At 38.5% G+C, this 19,943-nt stretch overlaps 1 protein-coding gene across 1 annotated transcript in view; it reads right to left on the bottom strand.

Moving 5' to 3' along the window:
• Positions 1–9,734: 9,734 nt before the first annotated feature.
• LPCAT1 (lysophosphatidylcholine acyltransferase 1) overlaps positions 9,735–19,943 on the bottom strand; it is a 156,340-nt gene continuing 146,131 nt past the window's right edge. Inside the window, exon 14 of the mRNA XM_036741729.1 lies at positions 9,735–12,876. Within this exon, the coding sequence (XP_036597624.1) occupies positions 12,692–12,876 (185 nt within the window). The 3' untranslated portion in view covers positions 9,735–12,691. The remainder of the gene's footprint in view (positions 12,877–19,943) is intronic.

The raw sequence follows: 19,943 nt of genomic DNA, 5'->3' as shown, positions 1-19,943 counted from the left end.
GTTTTGGTCTTGTCACCAAAAAAAAGATTCCAAAGTCTGAGTCTGAATCTGAGTCCGAATCTGAGTCCGTTTTCACTGCCTGGCCATGTTCCCAGCCAACTTACTTGACCCTTGAGTTTTTCGTTGGGGTATGACTGCTTGTAGAGTATAGAGTGCTTTGTCCCAAGCTTGAAGGGCTGTGCTATTGTTTTCAGAGCTATTTCTACACAGCAAGCTCTGCCACACCAGCGCTCCTCCTCTCCCAAGAACTGCCAACCCAGACTGGACTCAGATCTAAGCTGGCTCTGCACTCCAGCTTAGATCCACCAATTAATTCCTCCCACCAGGTGGGCCTGGGGCTGGAAGCAACTGCCACTGTAGCTCTGTAAGCAGCCTCAGAGCTGCATCACCTCCACTTCCCCTGGGGCGGTGGCCAAACTGCGAACTCCTTTCACTCTGTCCCTGCAGCTTTTCCTACTAACCTTCTCTGTTGTCTTTGGTGTTTTTGGGTTGAGAAGTCTGGTAACTGCCATAGCTCACTGATTCAGGGAGCTAGGGCCTGTTCCTCCCAGCTCCCAGTCTGGTTGGTTCAGGTACGGCTCACGCTGGGCTCCGCTCTTCTCTGCTCCCAGTTCTGAGCAATACACCTTACCCCGTGACCATCCAGGCTGTCCTGGGCTGGAGCCCTGCTTCTCTCTGCTATTTTGAAGATTCTGCAGTTCTAGAAATTTTTCAGAGCCATTTTTTTATAGGTATTTGGAGGGACCTGGGCGGGGAGCTCACGCAAGTCCCTGCTTTCCAGCCACCATCTTTCAGTGTTCTTTTAAATTTATATTATCATAGTCATTGTGGATGTCTTCTGATTTTGTTTATTTCACTCTGTATTAGTTCATAAAATCTTCCCATGTTTCTTTGAATTCTTCAAAGTTATTATTATGCCTTTTTGTGTATATATGCTATATTTCCTCTGTCCTGCCCTAGTACATTGTAGACTACTGGATAGCAAAGTCTGTCTCTTATTTTAAAAAATCATGTGTTCTCAGTGCCTATTAACTTAAGAAGTCTTTATTGAATTGAATTGTATTTAAAGGTATTATGGGAAATTGGAGCCAAGATGGCTGAGAAAAGGCAAAGGCAACTTGCCTGAGCCCTCCCCAAAACCTCTCCAAACACCTTTAAATAATGCCATAAAACAATTCCTGGAGCAGCAGAAACTACAAAAGGACAAGGTGAAATAATTTTCCTGTGAAAGACAACTTAGAAGGTCAGCAGGAAAGGTCTGTCACGCCTGAGAGTGGTGCACAGTCTAGCACAGGCCATGCCAGCAAAGACCAGGCCCCAGCAAACCAGGAGCAGGCCTTGGGAGCCACTGAATCTGTAGTGGCAGTGACCACTTGTAGGGCTCCCAGCCCACAGATGGTAAGGCAGTGAAACAACTGATTGGAAGGAGATTACAGGTGTCTCTTTGCTGGCACTAGAGGCAGGACTCTGTTGCTTTGCCCATACTCACATCTGGGTCACAGTCCTGGGTGGCAGTCCCAAGGTGAAGAGGGGCACTAGCACATCAGAGCTTGTGGCCACAGTGGAACACAGACCTTTGTCACAGTTACAGGGCAGAAAGGAGTGCTTGTGGTCACTCACAAAGCAGAGCACAGGCCAGAAGAGTAGTAAACACCTCTCCTTAGATCATACCACCTTGGGAGAACTGAAAACTTACAGGCCCCTAGAGGTATCTCTTAAAAACAGCTACACAAAAGACCTGAAGCTTGGGATACTGCACACTCCATCCTGGAAGCAGAACCTCACTTTAACAGAGAGTTAAAAGTCAAGAAATAGACTAGAAAAATGAGCAAACAACAGAAAAAATTCTGACCATAGAAAGTTACTACAATGACAAGGAAGACCAAAACGCACACTCAGAAGAAGATGACAAAGTCAAAGCTCATACATCCAAAACTTCCAAGAAAAATATCAGTTGGTCTCAGGCCATGGGAGAGCTCAAAAAGGATTTCAAAAATCAAGTAAGCGAGGTAGAAGAAAAATTGAAAAGAGAAATGAGAATGATGCAAGAAAATCATGAAAAACAAGTCAGCAGCTTGGTAAAGGAGTCAAAAAAAATACTGAAGAAAATAACAGCTTAAAAAACAGACTAGGTCAAATGGTAAAAGAGGTACAAAAAACCAAGGAAGAGAAGAATGCATTGAAAAGCAGAATTGGCCAAACGGAAAAAGAGGCACAAAAATTCTCTGAAGAAAAGAATTCCTTAAAAAGTAGAATTGACCACATGGAAAAGGAGGTACAAAAGCTCACTGAAGAAAATAAGTCCCTATAAATTAGAATTGAGCAAATGGAAGGTAATGACTTTAAGAGGAATCGAGAAACAATAAAACAAAACCAAAAGAATGAAAAAAAATAGAAGACAATGTGAAATATCTCATCGGAAAAACAACTGACCCAGAAAATAGATCCAGGAGAGATAATTTAAAAATTATTAGACTACCTGAAAGCCATGATTGAAAAAAGAGCCTAGACATCATCTTTCAAGAAATTATAAAGGAAAACTGCCCTGATAATCTAGAACCAGGGGTAAAATAGAAATGGAAAGAATTCACTGATCACCTCCTGAAAAGATCCCAAAATGAAAACTCCCAAGAATATTATAGCCAAACTCCAGAGCTCCCCAGTCAAGGGGAAAATATTGCAAGCAGCCCCAAAGAAACAATTCAACTAGGGTGGAATCACAGTCAGGATAACATAGGATTTAGCAGCTTCTATATTAAAGGATCAGAGAGCTTGAAATATGATATTCTAGAGAGCAAAAGAGCTAGTATTACAACCAAGAATCACCTACCCAGAAAAACTAAGTAGAATCCTTTAGGGGAAAATGGACATTTAATGAAATAGAGGACTTTCAAGCATTCTTGATGAGAAGACTAGAGCTAAAGAGAAAAATTTGACTTTCAAATACAAGGCTCAAGAGAAGCATAAAAAGGTAAACAGGAAAGAGAAATCATAAGGGATTTAATAAGGTTAAACTGTTTACATTCCTACATGGGAAGATGATACTTGTAACTTGTAAGACTTTCTCATTTTTAGGGCAGTTAGAAGGAGTATATATATGCACAGAGAATAGGAGTGAGTTGAATATAAAGGGATGATAAAAAATAAAACTAAGGGGTGAGAGAGGAATGCACTGGGAGAAAGGAAAGGAAAAGGAAGGTAGAATTGGGGTAAATTATCTCACATAAAAGATGCAAGTAAAAGCTTTTACAGTGGAGGAGAAGATGGGGGAGATGAGAAGTGAGTGAACCTCACTCTCATTGGAATTGGCTCAAAGAGGGAATAACATACACACTCAATTAGGTATAGAAATTTATCTTACCCTACAGGAAAGTGGGAGAGGAAGGTGATAAGAGAAGGGAAGGGATGACAGAAGTGGAGTGGGGCAGATTGGAGGAGGCAGTAGTCAGAAGCAAAACACTTTTGAGGAGGGACAGGAGAGATTAAAATAAAAGGAATGGGTGGGTGTTACGGGCCGAGTTAGAGCCGAGCCCTGCCCTCCTCGGACCTCCACGCTGAGGGGCCTGCTGAGAAAAACTCAGGGCTCTGAGATATGGGTGGAGCCAGGAGGAGGGGTCTCGCCTTTGTTGCCTCCCTAGCAATTCCAGGTCTTTGCCCGGACCTGCTTGACCACATGGCACTTCCCACTCTCTGGGCTTGCCAGAGCACATGGAACTTCCAGTTCTTTGCCTGGACTGCCTGCCCGCAGGGAGCTTCAGGTTAGCACGTGAAGAGAAGGGGAGGAGAGTAGGCGGAGTCAGGGCGGTCCTAGTACCCAGGTGTCTTGATTTTACCTGTTCTTTCACCCACGTAACCAAAGAATATACCGTCACTAAAGATATAAAAGTTTGCTGCTATCCTGAATAAATCAGAGTTATTCAACACCTTTGGCTCCTGCCCCATACATTGTCCTCGAGATCAGGCCCTTTGCTGGGCAAAGGCCTGGGTGTGGGGGGCTAACAGACCCCCCACGTTGGTTGTGAGGCTGGGGACTCGCAACAGGTGGGGGAACATAGAATGGAGGAAATAGCAATTTTAACTGTGAAAAAAATTTTGAAGCAAGTTTCTCTGATAAAGGCCTCATTTTTCAAACATGGAAAACTGAGTCAAATTTATAAAAATAAGAGCCATTCTCCAATTGAAAAATGATCAAAAGATATTAAGTTTTCAAATGAAGGAGTCAAAGTATTGCCATATGAAAAAATGTTCTAATCACTATTAGTTGGAGAAATGCGAATTAAAACAATTCTGAGGCACTACATCATACCTATTACATTAGCTAACGGGACAGAAAAGGGAAAAAAAAACAGGTTGGAGGGGATGTGGGAATAATGAGACATTAATGCACTTTTGGTGGAGTTGTGAGCTGATTCAACCATTCTGTAGAGAAATTTGGAACTATGCCCAAAGGGCTATAAAACCATGCATCCCCTTTGACCTAGCAGTGCCACTACTGGGTGTGCATCCAAAAAGAATTAAAAAACAAAAAAGGAAAAGACCAATATGTACAAAAATATTTATAATACCTCTTTTCTGGTGGCAAAGAAATGGAAAAATGGAAATGGAGGGGATGCCCATCAATTGGGGAACGGCTGAACAAGTTGTGGTATGTGATTGTGATGAAATATTACTGTGTTATAAGAAATGATGAGCAGGCTGTTCTCAGAAAAATCTAGACAGACTTACAGAAGCCGATACAAAGTGACATGTACTATTTGCAAATTAACAGCAATATTGTAAGCTGTGAATTGAATTAGCTGTTCTCAACAATATCCAAGATAACACCAAAGGACTTATGATGAAAAATGCTATCCATCCCCTGAGAAAGAACTGATGGTGTCTGACTACAGATTGAAGCATACTTTTTTAACTTTATTTTTCTCGAGTTTTTTTGTCTATGAGTTCTTTTACAACATGACTAATGTGGAAATATGTTTTGCATATGTATAACCTATATTGAACTTGCTTGCCTTCTCAATGAGAGTGGGGGGTGGGGAAGGAAGAAAGGAGAGAGTTTGGAACTCAAAGTGTTAAAAACAAATGTTAAAAATTGTTTTTACATGTAATTGGGGAAAAATAAAATAAAATACTAAACAAGGCAAAGAAAAAGGGTATTATGTGAGACATTTTTCAAATGTGTGGTTGAAATGCCCAGCATCCTTTGTTAATGTTTTAAAAAAGCTAATTCTGAATCTTTTTTTTAATGTTCCCATATTTTGTGATGTTTTATCTTTTGCATGTATTCTCTTAAAATCTCAACTCTTCAGAGAGTAACCTATACAGTTATAGTGATTTCACATATAACTAAAGATGGAAGAAACCTTAGTTTAGTCCAATCTTCTCCTTTTATAGGAGATGATAACCATGCTAAATCTTCCAAAGTGATCACCAACTCTTCTAGCCTACTTACTGACAAGCTTGTCCTTATAGTACTTAATTAGGTCATTAATTACTTCCCAACTACCTTTTGAAAAAGAAAATCATCAGCAGGGTGAAATTTTATCAGATACTTTGCTTTTAACTTCTAACAGAAATACAGATAATTCTTGTCTTGCCTCCATCATTACATGCCTACCAACTGCCTTTTTCAGGCCACATGATACATAACTTTCATCTGCACATGAAAGTATTAGAGGTTGGCATGTCCTGGATTGATAGTTTTGTTGAATATCAAGACCAAAAAGTCACTATCAATTGCATTGGACATGGAAGATGGGGAAAGAGGTCTAAAGGAGATATGATACTGGATGACAGATAGAACTCAGCTCAGTAAAATTTCTATAAGATACTCTTAAATTATCAATGATCACTTGTCATTTCTGCAAAAAAGTGGAAAATCACCATGTTTGTCTCCTGAAAGTTCAAATTGGAAAAAAAAAAGTCAAGCTGTAAATCAGGTAGCAGCCCAAGTATTTCTTAACCACTGCTAACAATGAGAAGAAATGTGGATATTACTCTCCTATAACTATGTGACTTTGGTTGAGTGAGGCTTTATTAGCTATGACAATCTTCCCATGCCATTCTAGGGATCATCTTCCCAGATGTGGTCCTTTCACTTTTCCTTTCTCTAAACAGAGAGTGCCCTCTTTGGAGAAAAATAACTTTTCCAGTTCATTTTTGTTTCTAGAACTCTTTAACTCTGGGCTTTCTCAAAACATTTAGATGACCAAAACCAGTATGCCCCAAATTGGGGAGAGAATAGTGGACCTTTCTCATCTGTGAAATTGTATCACAATACCTTTAACTCCTTACCTTCCAGGATGTTGTGAGGAAAACACTTTGTAAATTCTAAAGTGCTACATAAATATGAGGTATTATAACTACATTATCACATACACATCAATTTTACCCTTCATATTCAAAGAAGTACTGAGTACTTATATGTCACTACAAGAATATTTTGAGGCATTGATATTTCTTCCCATTCAGGTCCTACACATTTACAGTTTATTTATAGCAGAAAAATATTTAGAGGCAGAACTTGAAGGTGTTTTTTTTTCTTTCTTTTAAAAAACAAATCAATGCTATCAACCAAAAAAACAGTTCACAAAACAAACATAAACCAATTGCTTAACAGCTACTTTTTTATTTGACTTTACACTGAAAAGTCAACTTACAATAAGCCAATCACAAGAAAAAATGTTCAACTGTGCAGAATGAGTAGTGATTCCACAGTGCACATTAAGACTTTAAGGAGCCCGTTGAAATAACAAATACTGACATACATCGATTACCTTCAAGAAAATCGGCATCCCTCTCAAAACATGATTTGAAATTAGGTAACTGTATTGTTGCTTGGCTCAGGATAGTCCATAGTATTTTACAGTCACTATCAAAACAAGGCATAATTTTACAATTAACAAGAAAAAGTTCTCAAATTGAGGTATTCCTTTAAGAATCTTATTTTACTGAATATATTACTACATAATGTGAGATAGTTAGACTTGGACTATTTAAAAACTTAAGAAAATATACAAAACATTCAAAGTTTCCAATGGATGTGCTTTTTCCAAACAATTTAATATAAACCATAAAACCAAGGTTTTTTTTTTTTTTAAGCCCCCAAAGTAATTAAATATCATCGGAATGGGAGGGATGGAGGTAAAGGATTCACATACGGTCAATCTCTCACAATTAATATGCTACAGTGATTTTTTTTCTTTTTAGGTTAATTATGAAATATGATTTGATTTAGTGCAAGGTCTGTGCACTTATGTACCTGGAACATGGATGCTATTTGGGAGATGCATCTGTGCCAAGGAATATCAACTATGTCATGGTGAAAGAAATTCAGAAAAAAGAAGAGCTTCCGATTAAAAGTACTCTGCATATGACTATCACCACATCAAAATTGATGAATTCACTGAATTATTTTGAAGTGTTTTTTTTTTTTTTAGTCTAGGGTACCTTGAGGACACAGGGCTTTAGTGTAAGTCTTCCCCCTCCCCCTTTAGTGAATTAGCATATTAGAAAAAATGCTTCAGACCCAGGAGACATTAACCAGAGGCAGGTGTCATGCACAAAACTCCTGGACTTTCTCCTCTATTAACACAAAGATCTTTCTGAGCGGTGTCTTTGTCTAAGTGAGTGGTTTCTTTTTGGGGAGGATATGGAGAGAAAGAAAACACAGAATGAAGACGTCTGAAGAGTAACTTCTATTTGATTAATTAATCAACAAGCAATTATTAAGTGCCTAATGTATGCCAGGCACTTGGGGTACAAAGGAAAAAAATTAAACAGTTCCTTCCTTCAACAAGTTTATGTATTTGATGTCAAGAAAACTACAAAGCGTTCAGGTATGGCTTAATTCAACTCTTCTCCCTCCAATGATGCCTGTGGAGCAGACATTAAACCTTTAGGGATTTTCTTATAAAGCATTGTTGTAACATAGGAATGGCCAGAGAATAATTATCAGAAGTATTATTATTTACAAAATATGGAGCTATTTTAAATAATATTTACAGGGTACTGTTAGCACAATATAGTTTTGCTTTTTGAACTCTTTTTTGTAATGGTACTTAGTGTAAGGATCATCTGTGTTGGGTAGCTTCTTTCTTAGGAAGAAAACTGAATCGGTGGGGGAACCCAACATCTTGTGTCTGATAGGATGGAATTATCTTGTATAAATGAAGGAAAAGGAGAAAGTTTTCAATTTTAATAAGCTGAAAGAATATCAAAGCTTCAGGAAAGGACAGGGCCTGGACATATAATTTCATTAACATAGGGAAATCCCTCTACCAATAAAGATACAACTTATTCTTTTCTACAACTTATGGTCTCAGTGGGTTGACTAGAGCACTGTGAGGGTTAGTAACTAATCAATGGTCATACAGTCAACCAGGTCACTGCCAGGTTAGTGGCAGCAATTGAATTCAGGTCTTTACTGGCTGTGAGGCCAGAACTCTATCCACAACGCCATCCTGCCTTAGTAGGCACAGCATCTGATATTGGTTTAAAATATGACCCATGTGTTAAATGCAGTGCATTATAGAGTCTTCAGGAGCCCTGCTTCAAAGGTAGTTGAATATTAATACTATTTCAACATAAAAGTAAATCTAAATCATTTTTTTTCTGGGGGAAAGGGGGGATGATGTACTCTTGTTCTAGACCAGACTCTTCCCTGGCTATAGGGTAAGTAGTCAGTCTTAAGAGATTTTAGTGCTTTTGTGTACCTTAAAGGAAACGGGGATGGAAAGGAAAAAGGAAGGAATGCTACACTCACCTTTTCAGCATAGATACAGCAAAAATCAGAGACCATGGTTGGCAAGAGGGGAAGCCATCACAGCACCATTTAGACAACACTGCCATCCAACAGCTTCATTACTGTGGGGTTGAAAAGCCCGTGCTTTTCCCATGCATTCCCATGCAAGGGGAATACTGAGTTTTCCTAGTGGATCAGCCCATATGGACAGCACCTTACTGCGGAGGCCTGAACACCCCTTCCTTCAGTAAGCAGGGCATTGGTCCTACTGGTAGAAGAAATATGAGGCTAAGAGGTGTTAGGCTATAGGGTGCTCATCTCCCTTTGGTACTTAGGAGGTAGTTAGTTCATGCCCTCCAGAAATAAAGATGGGAACAGAGCTATTTAATTTTTAAAAAATCATTCATCTATGATTAAACTAGAGATCTTTCTGATAAACCTGGAGAGAAATAAAGAATTACAAAAAGTTAAACCCAGAGCCTCAGTCAATATCCCAGAAAAAAAATTATAGCGCTATATTACTGAAGATAATGGCATATTGTTAAAAGCTGGCATGTGTATGGCCATGGTTATTAGAAAACATTCTACAGGAAGATTTAAGTATTTCTATTTCTTCAACATTTATAATTTTATAAGGGGCATCAGATATAGGATTTATACACTATCCTGATTAGATTGTTTAATGTAAACAAAGCACTAATATGGTACAAGAGGCAGACAAACAGCAACCATGGTTTGAACTTTCAATATATCCTAGATACACAGTAGCTTTAAAAAAGGGTCCTAAATAGAATCTTTCTATGGTATTCCTTTTCCCTCACGAGATTTAAACCATATATATATATATATATAGATATATATTTTTTTGTAAAATGTTTCTTACCTAGAAAAGTACTACCGTAAACATTAACTTTGGTTAAATTTGCCCTCCAAAATATATGAAACATCTAGTTTGATCTTTACAATAAAAGACAACATGTAACAAAATATATGCTTAAGTATATAAGATTTTTACATTTTATTTCTTCAACATTTAAAATTCAAAATTATTTTTATGATAGACAATGACAAAATGGACATGACCGTTCCCGTTTATTCCCCCACCCTCCCAACATATACATTCACAGGCTTCAACAGCTGTTTCATGCCTGCTAATCCTGGTTTTCAAAACCATGGTAGCATAAAAAGTATTAAAGCTCTCCTTTCTCTCCGACCTGACAAAAAGAATTATTTACCATAAGATTATCTACATTCACAGTTCTGAATGCACATGAACTATTTAGCGTTATTACATAAGAAAAACAGAGAATCAGGAGGTACAAACATTCTGTACAAGTCTGTGGATCAGAGATTTTTTTTTCTGAAAATGCCCAATGGCATATATCATACAAAAATCACTTCATATACAGACCTGAAAGAATTGAGGCAACTTCAGAATTGGGCTTTTTTTTTTGGTCCCTTCCCCTCAGGATCTCAGTTCTATTAACCTCTTTCATTTACCATTTAAAAAATATCATATTTGAACATTGGATCTTTCTCTCTTTAAAAGGACACAATGAATATTTATTCACTATATAAAATATCTGCTAGTAACTTTTAGCTACTCAGACCACATCTGGGTTGTTTTGTGTCCAGTATATGCTATGAGGCTCTGAAATTCACTCTAGTAGACTTATTTCACCCTTGATCTGAATAAAAAATAGAAATCTATATTCTTATACACAAATGAGCAAAATTCAGGAAAAAATTTAACTGATCATCTAAATAGGACTGAAAATTGTAAAGTTCTAAAAATTCTCCCTGGTAGAAAGGAAAAAAAAAACCCAACATCTAACTTAAAAATCCTTAATGAAAATGAGACTTTTGTTCTATTTTCTTGGCTATGATATTCATTTTGTGAAGAGATGGCTAAGATAAAAAATCCAGTTCTGTTTATAAATGAAAACAACTACATTATTTCAAATAAGTCCAGAGGGGTGTGTGCACGTGTGTGTGCACGCACATATATATATATGTATATATGCGTTTAGGAAACATGCTAGAACATGTAACCAATTACTGGGCTTCAAGAATGAATTTTTGCTTAATTTTGGCTATAAAGAAATGCAAAATCATGTACCACAAATAGGATCAACAGGGAAACCAAATTATTCTGTCCTCCAAACTTCCTGGAAGCATCACTCTTGTATTTTATCTCTCTGACACAAAGAGAACAATTAAAAAATATATATATATATATTTCTATCCACATATCCCAGTAAAACTGTTTTTCCCCCGATATGAAGGAATTTCGATATCAGTTTTACCAAGTGACACTTAGGATTCAACATTTTAGAATGGGGACAGCTAACATGGCAACTGAATAAGGCTGCACCAGTGACTGCAAACCAAACTCCAGACTCTTTATGCTACTTTACTTATTCTGTTCTACAGGACAAGCTATGTTTTGACACCATGCTGACAGACAGATTTCTCTTTGTTGGAAGATTGAATGGATAGGAAAAACATTCCTAGCTCATTTTCCCTCCACCTATGCCTAGCCCCTAAGCTTAAGAAAGACCTATGTGCATAAACAATAACTAATTGGGAGAGGGGGAAGCCAAACCAATTTCACACAAAAAAAAAGTTTGAGAAGATATTTATCTTTCTACTCCAAACATGTTGCCGTTTATTGAAGTAAAATAATACAGTAACCTGGAATTCGCTGAACTCCTTTCATTTAGAAAGAAATTATCTTTCATTTTTTTACCTTATAAGATTTTCAGCTGTATACAAATACTTTGATCAGAGATTAATCTATATTGAATTAAACCAATTTACAACAGAATCCTAAAGTTGTCGATATGAAAAAAAAAATCCACCGAATAGGAATCCTAACACACAACTAGTGGAAACAGACAAGATAGTTTTGGTTAGGGGCGAAACTGTTAAGAGTACCTTTATGGGTCAATAGACTTCAAATGGCTAGTATAATTTGCCTCAGTAGAAGTCTATTTGGAATTCTAAAACAGCTGAAACCAAGAACTTAGTATATATAATATGAAAAAAACCAGAACTATAATTAAATATTACCCACACACTCTGACAGGGGAAAAAAAAACGTAGAAAAATAAGTCTCCCTTTCATAAAAGTGTTGAATGTTTCCTGAAGTATCTAAATGAAGATTATAAAAACATTTACAAGCTCCCACACAGATTTAGACACACATAGAAAACAGAAAATGCATCCTCCACATTCTATATTTGTGAAAGGTAGCAGATCTTTTATAGTAGGTCCAAAACACACACAACAAATTAAAATTTTCAAGTGTAGACAAAGAGTGTCTTGGGGTCAGAGCTCCCTAACTTTTTTTACTACCATGGAATCGACAACATAAAGGACCATTTGCAAAGTTTTAATGAAAATTCAAAACCAGATTTTTAGACCACGTTGTGCCCTCCAAATACTACATAAACTAAACCAAACAACCTCCTTTGCATAATTTGTTGAATTCAGTACTGAAGACAGCCTGAACTTAACTGTCCTCAAACACAGAAAAATGCTAATCACCAAAGTGCACTTAAGACCACAGCAGCTACATGATTCTTTTTACGTGCACACTCCCTAAGACACTTTGTACATGAAATTAAACAATGGAATATAAATAAGTATGTGACTTCTTTTCAAATACACATACAGTACAAGGAAGGTAGCACATTCACAGTCTCGGCGCTCACAGACTTTTTACAAAGACACAACAACAACAACAACAAACAACAACAAAACCCAAACCCAAATCTTTCCAGACAAGTTTGAAGAGAATAAATTTACATTGTATGGGAGAAAAAGCAAAATGGGAAATTCTCACACAAATAACAGGGAGTATATATTGTCATGTGTGTATTGGAATGATAATGGAACCTAGGCAGGGGCTTCTCCTCTTCACCAGGAGAAGGAGATGATGTTTCAGTATTAGTTCAATTTCTTCTCAAAGGGGTTCCTCTCATCTTCAATATTTTCAGGGCTGAAGTCAGTACAGAAACCATTAGGGGTTGGAGCAGAGGGTGTCTGAACACAGCTTTCAAAACTTGCTTGATCTGGATATAAATATTCTTCTGCAAAGTCTGGGTATACTTCGGCAAACCTGCTGAAGTCAGCTAGAAAAAATAAAGAAATTTTGTGTTACATGGGCTCCAGGTGGAAATCAATGTTTTAGGGCTATGGGCATGTATTGCTATGTCTTGTCCAGGTGCTTACTTGGAACACAGATACTTCCTATAGTCTGTGGCTGCTGTGGCTTTTCAAGGGGACAGGGAGGAAGACCATTTAGGATCCTTCCTCACTGACAGATAGTTATCCACTACCCAGGTCACAATTATATTGTACAAGCAAGGAGACAGTTTAACACATGAATGCAGGTAAATTTAAAATATTCCTTGCCATTCCCTCCACTCAAGTCATGTTTTGGCTTGCTGCTGCAATGTGGCACATTAGTACCCAGGAATTCTAAAAAGGCATAACTGTGGAACACGAATTCTGATATTGCCTACCTAGCTTTCAATATGGACTGATTAAGAGTTTGTGTCCATCATCTGAAAACTAGCCCTCCTAAGTTTGGAGGAGCTCATCACTTAAAGGTGAGGACATGTGGGAGTGAAGGGAGCATGGAAAGATTGTCATCTTATCAGTAAGGAAGGATGTATGAAGATGAAGTTGTCTATCTTCTAAAATATTTGACGAAGTGTTTTCTGGGCAGGAAAATTTTTAAAATTGAAGGAGAGGTTACTTTTTCAATATTCATAATAACTCAAACTTAACTGGCAAACCACAGAAAACCTTCCAAGGAAGCCATTTTGGTTTAAGTACTCAGATAATGAGAAAAATGTGGAGTTAGTAGATAGAATGCTAGATTCATAATCACCAAGCCCTAGGTTCAAATCTTGCTTCAGAAATTTACTAGCTGTGGGACCTTGGTCAAGTCACTTAACAACAATAGCTGAACTTGTTTATAAGGTGCTTTACAAATATCTCATATTAGTCTCACAATAATGGGGACAATAAAACTCATCTAACTCATGGGGTACTTTAGGGATCAAGTGAGATAATATATGTGTGGTGTCTTGCAAACCTTAGTGCTTACATAAAGAGTAGCTATCATTATTACTCTCTCAGTGATCTCATCAGCTCTCATATACTCAACCAGCTAAAACTCTCTCCTGAACTTCAGTCTGGCATCACCAAATGCATCTCCTTTAGGCATCTCAAATTTAACATGTCCAAAACAGAATTCTCTTCTCTTCCCACCCCCACCCCACCTTAAAGGGGCTACTGTTCTCCCAGTCATCAAGGTTTGTAACCTCAGAGAGCAACTCTGTACTCTAACCTATCCCTCATATCCAATTATTTGCAAGTGTTTTTGTTTCTACCTTAATCAACATACATTTATTAACCACCTATGTGCAAAGCACTGGAGACACAAAGAATGAAAGTCATTTTGCATAGGAGCTTACCTCTATAGCATCTTTCACGTTTGTCTCTTTTCTCCCTCTCCTCTCACCTCTGTCTAACCTCTCTTCCCCTCACACCTACTTCAACAGCCTCCTAATTGCACCCAGCATCTCTTCCCACTAACCAACATAGGTCCCAAATGGATATTCCCAAAGCCCAGGTCTGACCACTGCCCTACTCAAGAATACCTTATGCCTCCCTCTAGCTTCCAAGGTAAAATACAAGGTCCTCTGTTTGGCTGGTAAAGCTCTTCTCAATCTGGCTGCAGCCTTTCCAGGCTTCACCTATATTGTTCTCCTTCACACAATCCATGCCCCAGCCAGACTGGCCCACTCACTGTCCCTAGTCTTTGACATTCCATCTCCCATATGCCTGCTATTGCACAGTCTATTTCTTATACCTAGAATGCATTCTCTCCTTACCTCCATCTCCACCTCCACCTCTGGGAATTTTTGGTTTCCTTTTTTATGCTTAGCTCAGGTGCCTGCGGTCACAGGAAGCCTCACCTGATCCCCCAGTCGCTAAAATCCATCCCCCAAATTACTTTGTACACAATTTGTATTTAATTTTCTGATTAGCTATTGTTTTCACTCAACAGAATGTAAACTCCTTGAGGGCTGAGACTTTCATTTTTTGTCTTTGTACACCCACAGTGCCTAGCACAGTGTCTGGTATAGAGGAAGTGTTTCATAAGTGTTTGTTGAATGTTAAATTATTACAACATTTTGAAAACATATTAGCAGATTCTTGAATTTTTTTTAAAGTCAAATGCCTTCTAGCTGTTGAGTAACTAAGTTAAATCTCTTACCATCATACCAATTATAAAATATTCTTTCTTTAAAAATATCATACATTTGCATAAATTCTCTGTGTCTGTATGTTCATGGTTGTAGATGACAGACTTTTGAATTATGACCACCATGAGAGAAATGATTATTTCTCTCCTATATTAACAGACAAATATTGAATTAGAACGAAGACTTCCTTTTCCTCATTTAGAAATCAGCCCCTGTAGGTTACTCAGGCAACTTTTGCAGTGAAAGGCTCATAATGAGATGAAATCTTGGGCAAAACTAACTCAACTGGAAAACTCAGATATGATTATAAGGTACACAAATTTTAGTTTATTTGAACTGGTGGATTCTGGCCCATTTTGTTTTAGTCAGACAGGTCTGGGTAGAAGTGGATTCCCCACTTTGTCTAGATTTCCCTAGATGGGGTAATATGGATTTTATATGACCAAGACTGAGTGATCAGACTCCCCCAGGTTCTCATTAGAATACGCCCACCACTCATTATAATATTCATTCTCTCATTACCTGTTAACTAATCAGAGCTGATTGCCATCCTCAGAATACCCACTCTTCCAACGGCATATAAGCCTCGAGTGGGTTCTGTGAGGGATCTTTGGTATTCAAAAATGCCACTGACCATTTTATTAATTATTTGTTAGCATGATTAACAAAATGATTAATTACCCAGAAACTATGTCTCTCCAACTTTTATATGTCACAACCAGAACAGGAAATAAAAAGAACTCAAAAGAAAAAAAAAAAACACCAGAAAGCCTGAATTTCTGTGGCTAAAAATACCAAAAAGTTATCTTTTGGATGGATTTGTGAGTGGAGAGGTTTTACAGCAGGCAGATGGGCTTCATGTTGTACATATAAGATGGATATTTTATACATCAAAGTAACTGTCCCAAAATAAATACAGTATCTCCCCAAAGATGGTGTTCTTGGGTCAACAGCTGCAATCCAAACCTGCAGTCCTTCCATTTCTCTCCATGATATTTCTCACTATTCATGGGGCCACAGCTAATCTGAGTATTCAAAAGTGACAGTAACTCTTTGTACAGTAATCCCTTTGGCCTGATGCTCTGGCTGAGCCCTTGCCATGGTAGGAGGCTGGCTAGGGAAAGGCTGGGAGACAGGTTCTCCCTCTGTGTAGATAAGTAAAGGGTCAGGAGAAGATAGCTCCACTCAACTGTGGTTCAAGTAGGGTCAAAAAACAGTCTAATAGGGAAAGAGGGGAAGTGCTTTTTGAAGAATACAAAACAAAAACCCTGAGGATATTGGCAATTCCTCACTTGCCTCTTTCTCTAGCAATAAATACATTCAATGTAAAAAAAAATACTCCCTCACAGCCCTATTCCTGATAATTGTTAAGTACCTGTGTCTTTATTTGGTTAACTTACACTGAAAGTGCCAGCTAACTCACCTTTTAGCTTGCTTTCCTTTGGAAAGAAAGTCCATTAAAAATAGCATATTGTGACAAAACTGCTCATGATAGTAATTGGTAGTGTTCATTAGTAACTTTACTGCATAAACTGTTTTCTGAAGAATATATAAATCGCAGGCTATTCCTTAGCAATCTACTTTTCTTTTGTGGGTATTATCTAAAGAACCCCCCCCCCCCCGCCCCAGTTTGGACTTTTACACTAATAAACTATGTCATACCAAAAGAGTATAAAATGACAAGCACCAGCTGTTCCAATCCTCCTCCATCCTCAATGCTCCTTCCACCTGTTTTTGTACAGATTACTTCACCTCTTATTTTACTGAGAAAATTAAATCCATCTGTCAATGAGTTCTCTCATCTCCCCCACCTCAAACCCTTTCCACATTTTTCCCTGCCCTCCTCTCCTTTGCTCTAGTCTCTGAGGAGGAGGGAGCTCTTCTACTGGCAAAGGTTGAGCCCTCTGATTGTGCCCTGGATTTCATCTCCTACCTTCTCCTCCAGGAGGTTGCCTCATCATGCATCCTCTCACTCTCCTACTTACCTTCAATCTTTCCCCTTCATTCATTCTCTCATCTCCTCCACCCCTCCCCCACATTCACTTGTCCTTCAAACTTCCCTATTTCTGTTGAGCACAACACCACTTTCTGAGTCCCCTGGATTCTCATGTATGGAGTCATCCTGGAATTTTCCTTTTCCCCTTACTGTACTGTGCTATTCAACGGGTTACCATGTCCTCCACAGCAGAGGTATTAAACATGGAACCCACTCCTGAGTGCTGTGGGAATCAGATTAAAACATAATCAGGAAATAATTAACAACATATAGTGAAAATATTATAGGACATAGATATTGTTAATAATGTAGTTTTCCAGGTCAACATGCAGCTCACAGAGATCCTTATGTATAATTTAGTGGCCTCCATTTCTATTTGAGTTTGACACCATTGCCTTAAAGTAGCTTTTAAATCTGTTCCTTAGTCTCCACTCTCACAGCTACTACCCTAACAAAGGGCCTTGCTGCCTCTGGTCTGGACGATTATCATAGCCTCCAAATGGGCATTTGCCTCCTGATTTCATGCTCCACAGAGCTGTCAAGCTAACCTTGTGGACACACAAATCTAACCAGGTTACATCCTTGCTCAAAAATCTTTAGGGACTTCCTATTGCCTCTAGTATCATATGCAAATGCTGATAATCTATCTCCAACATAGCTGTCTAGACTTATTTTATATTGCTCCCTATGTTCCAGTCAAACTGGATTGCTAATTGTTCTCTGACCTCTCCATTCCATCTCTCACCTCGGTGCCTCCCCACTGTCAGCACTCCCCAACTGGATTACACTTTCTCCTTACTTCCCCCTCTCTGAATCTTCCCCATTGTTATCAACACTATCTGGACTATTTGGTTCTATGTATTCAAGGTTAAATTCAGGTATTAAGCCTTCCCTGATTGTCCAAGTTAGTGTTCTCTCTCTCCACAAATTACTATAGATTTATTTACTCGTTTATTTGTTTTTGTACATTTTGTATCCTCTTCCCTCTAGACTATCAACCTTATGATGGCAAAGACTATTTGGGTTTTGTCTTTGTATCTTTGGCACATGACTCAGAAGCCTATATGTACATAACAAGTCCATCATAAATGTGGGGTGAATTGAATAGAACTTACTTATATAGTCTATGAGGAAAAAATGAAGCAATAACTCTCACATTCTACCTGGAATCTGTTATTTATTCAAGGGACAGTCAATCAACAAGCATTTATCAAGCACTTCTTATAAGCCAAACATTGGGCCACTAGGTGACACACTAGATAGAGTGTTTGGCCTGGAGTTAGGGAGACTCCTCTTCCTGAGTTCAAATCTGGCCTCAGACACTTCCTGTGTGACCCTGGGCAAGTCACTTAACCCTGTTTGCCTCAGTTTCCTCATCTGTAAAATGAACTGGGGAAGGAAATGGCAAACCACTCCAGTACCTTTGCCAAGAAAACCCCAAATGGGGTTGTGAGGAGTCAGACATGACTGAAATGATTGAACAACAACATAGGTTAGACACTGTGCTAGGCACTAGGGATTCAAAGAAAGACAAAAACACAGTTCTTGCCCTCAAGGAGCTTACATTCTAATGGAGGAGACATACAAATAACTAATACATACAAGATATGTATCAGGGTAGAGAGGAAGCTCATGAAGCACATGTAAGAGCAACCTTAACTCTGGGAATAACGCCCATTCCACAAGAACCAAGGGAAAAACAAGGTTGTGTTGTGAAATGGTCACTGGTTTTGCTATGGTCCACAGGGTCCTGAGGAGTAGGGCATGACTGAACAAAGACGGAAAGTAATTTCAGAAGGGATGGGAGTAAGCATTTATATGGCACCTACTATGTGCCAAGTACTGTGCTAAGCGCTTTTTATAAATATTAATTCATTGATCTTCACAATAATCCTAGGAGGTAGGTGCTATTATTATCCCCATTTTACAGTTGAAGAAGCTGAGGCAAACAAAGGATAAGTGACTTGCTCAGGGTCACACAGCTAATAAATAACTGAGGCTGGATTTGAATTCAAGTCTTCCTGACTTTAGGGCTAATGCTCTCTCTATTCACTGTGCCACCAGCTATCTCCAAGGTAGGGAAGACACTAGCTGCTGGGGAGTAATGAAAAGGCCCCCTGCAGCAAGTGGGAGCAGAACCAAGTTTTTTTAACAAAAATTTTTTTCTTTTCTTTTTTTCCAGAACCAAGTTTTAAATTTTTTTTTCTTTTCTTTTTTAATTTTCTTTTTTTCTTTTTTTTTTTTTCAGAACCAAGTTTTGAAGGAAGCCAGGGAAGCTAAAAGGTGGAGCTGAGGGGCAGAACATTCCAGGCATGGGGGAGAACCAGTTCAAAGCCAGAGTCAGGCAATGGAGTGTCAGTGTGGCTTGTTTACTACGTGTCTAATCCCATTATTCCAGGTGTACATAACTCCTTGACTGCAAAATATGTATCTTATTTTATCTCTGTCTCCTCAGTGTCAGGGACAGCTGGGTGGTGCAGTGGATAGAGCACCAGGCCTGGAGTCAGGAAGATCTGAACTCAAATCCAGCTTCTCAGACACGTACTTAGCTGTATGGCGCTGGGCAAGTCATTTAACTCCTATTTGCCTTAGTTCCTCATCCGTAAAATTGGGACATACTAGAGAAGGAAACGGCAACCACTTCAGCGTCTCTGCCAAGAGTCAGGCACCACCGGATTATTGAACAACATCCTCCTCAATGTCCAACGTGGTACTTTGGTTAAGTAGGTATTTAATAGATATTTGTTGAGTTGAATTAGCCCTTGGCTTTTATTCTATTGTTGCCAGCAGTAAATCAAAATGCAGTGTGACTGCTTCATGGACAAAGGTGAAAGGAGTTCTAGGCCGGGAAAACAGAAAATCTGGTCAGAAGTAAAAGATGGATGCAGTAGAAAGGAAATAAAGAATGGTCAATTCCTTGGGG

The sequence above is a fragment of the Trichosurus vulpecula genome, chromosome 1 (assembly GCF_011100635.1).
Source record: "Trichosurus vulpecula isolate mTriVul1 chromosome 1, mTriVul1.pri, whole genome shotgun sequence".
NCBI classification, from domain to species: Eukaryota; Metazoa; Chordata; class Mammalia; order Diprotodontia; family Phalangeridae; genus Trichosurus; species Trichosurus vulpecula.
This window is presented reverse-complemented; position numbering and strand designations above follow the sequence as displayed.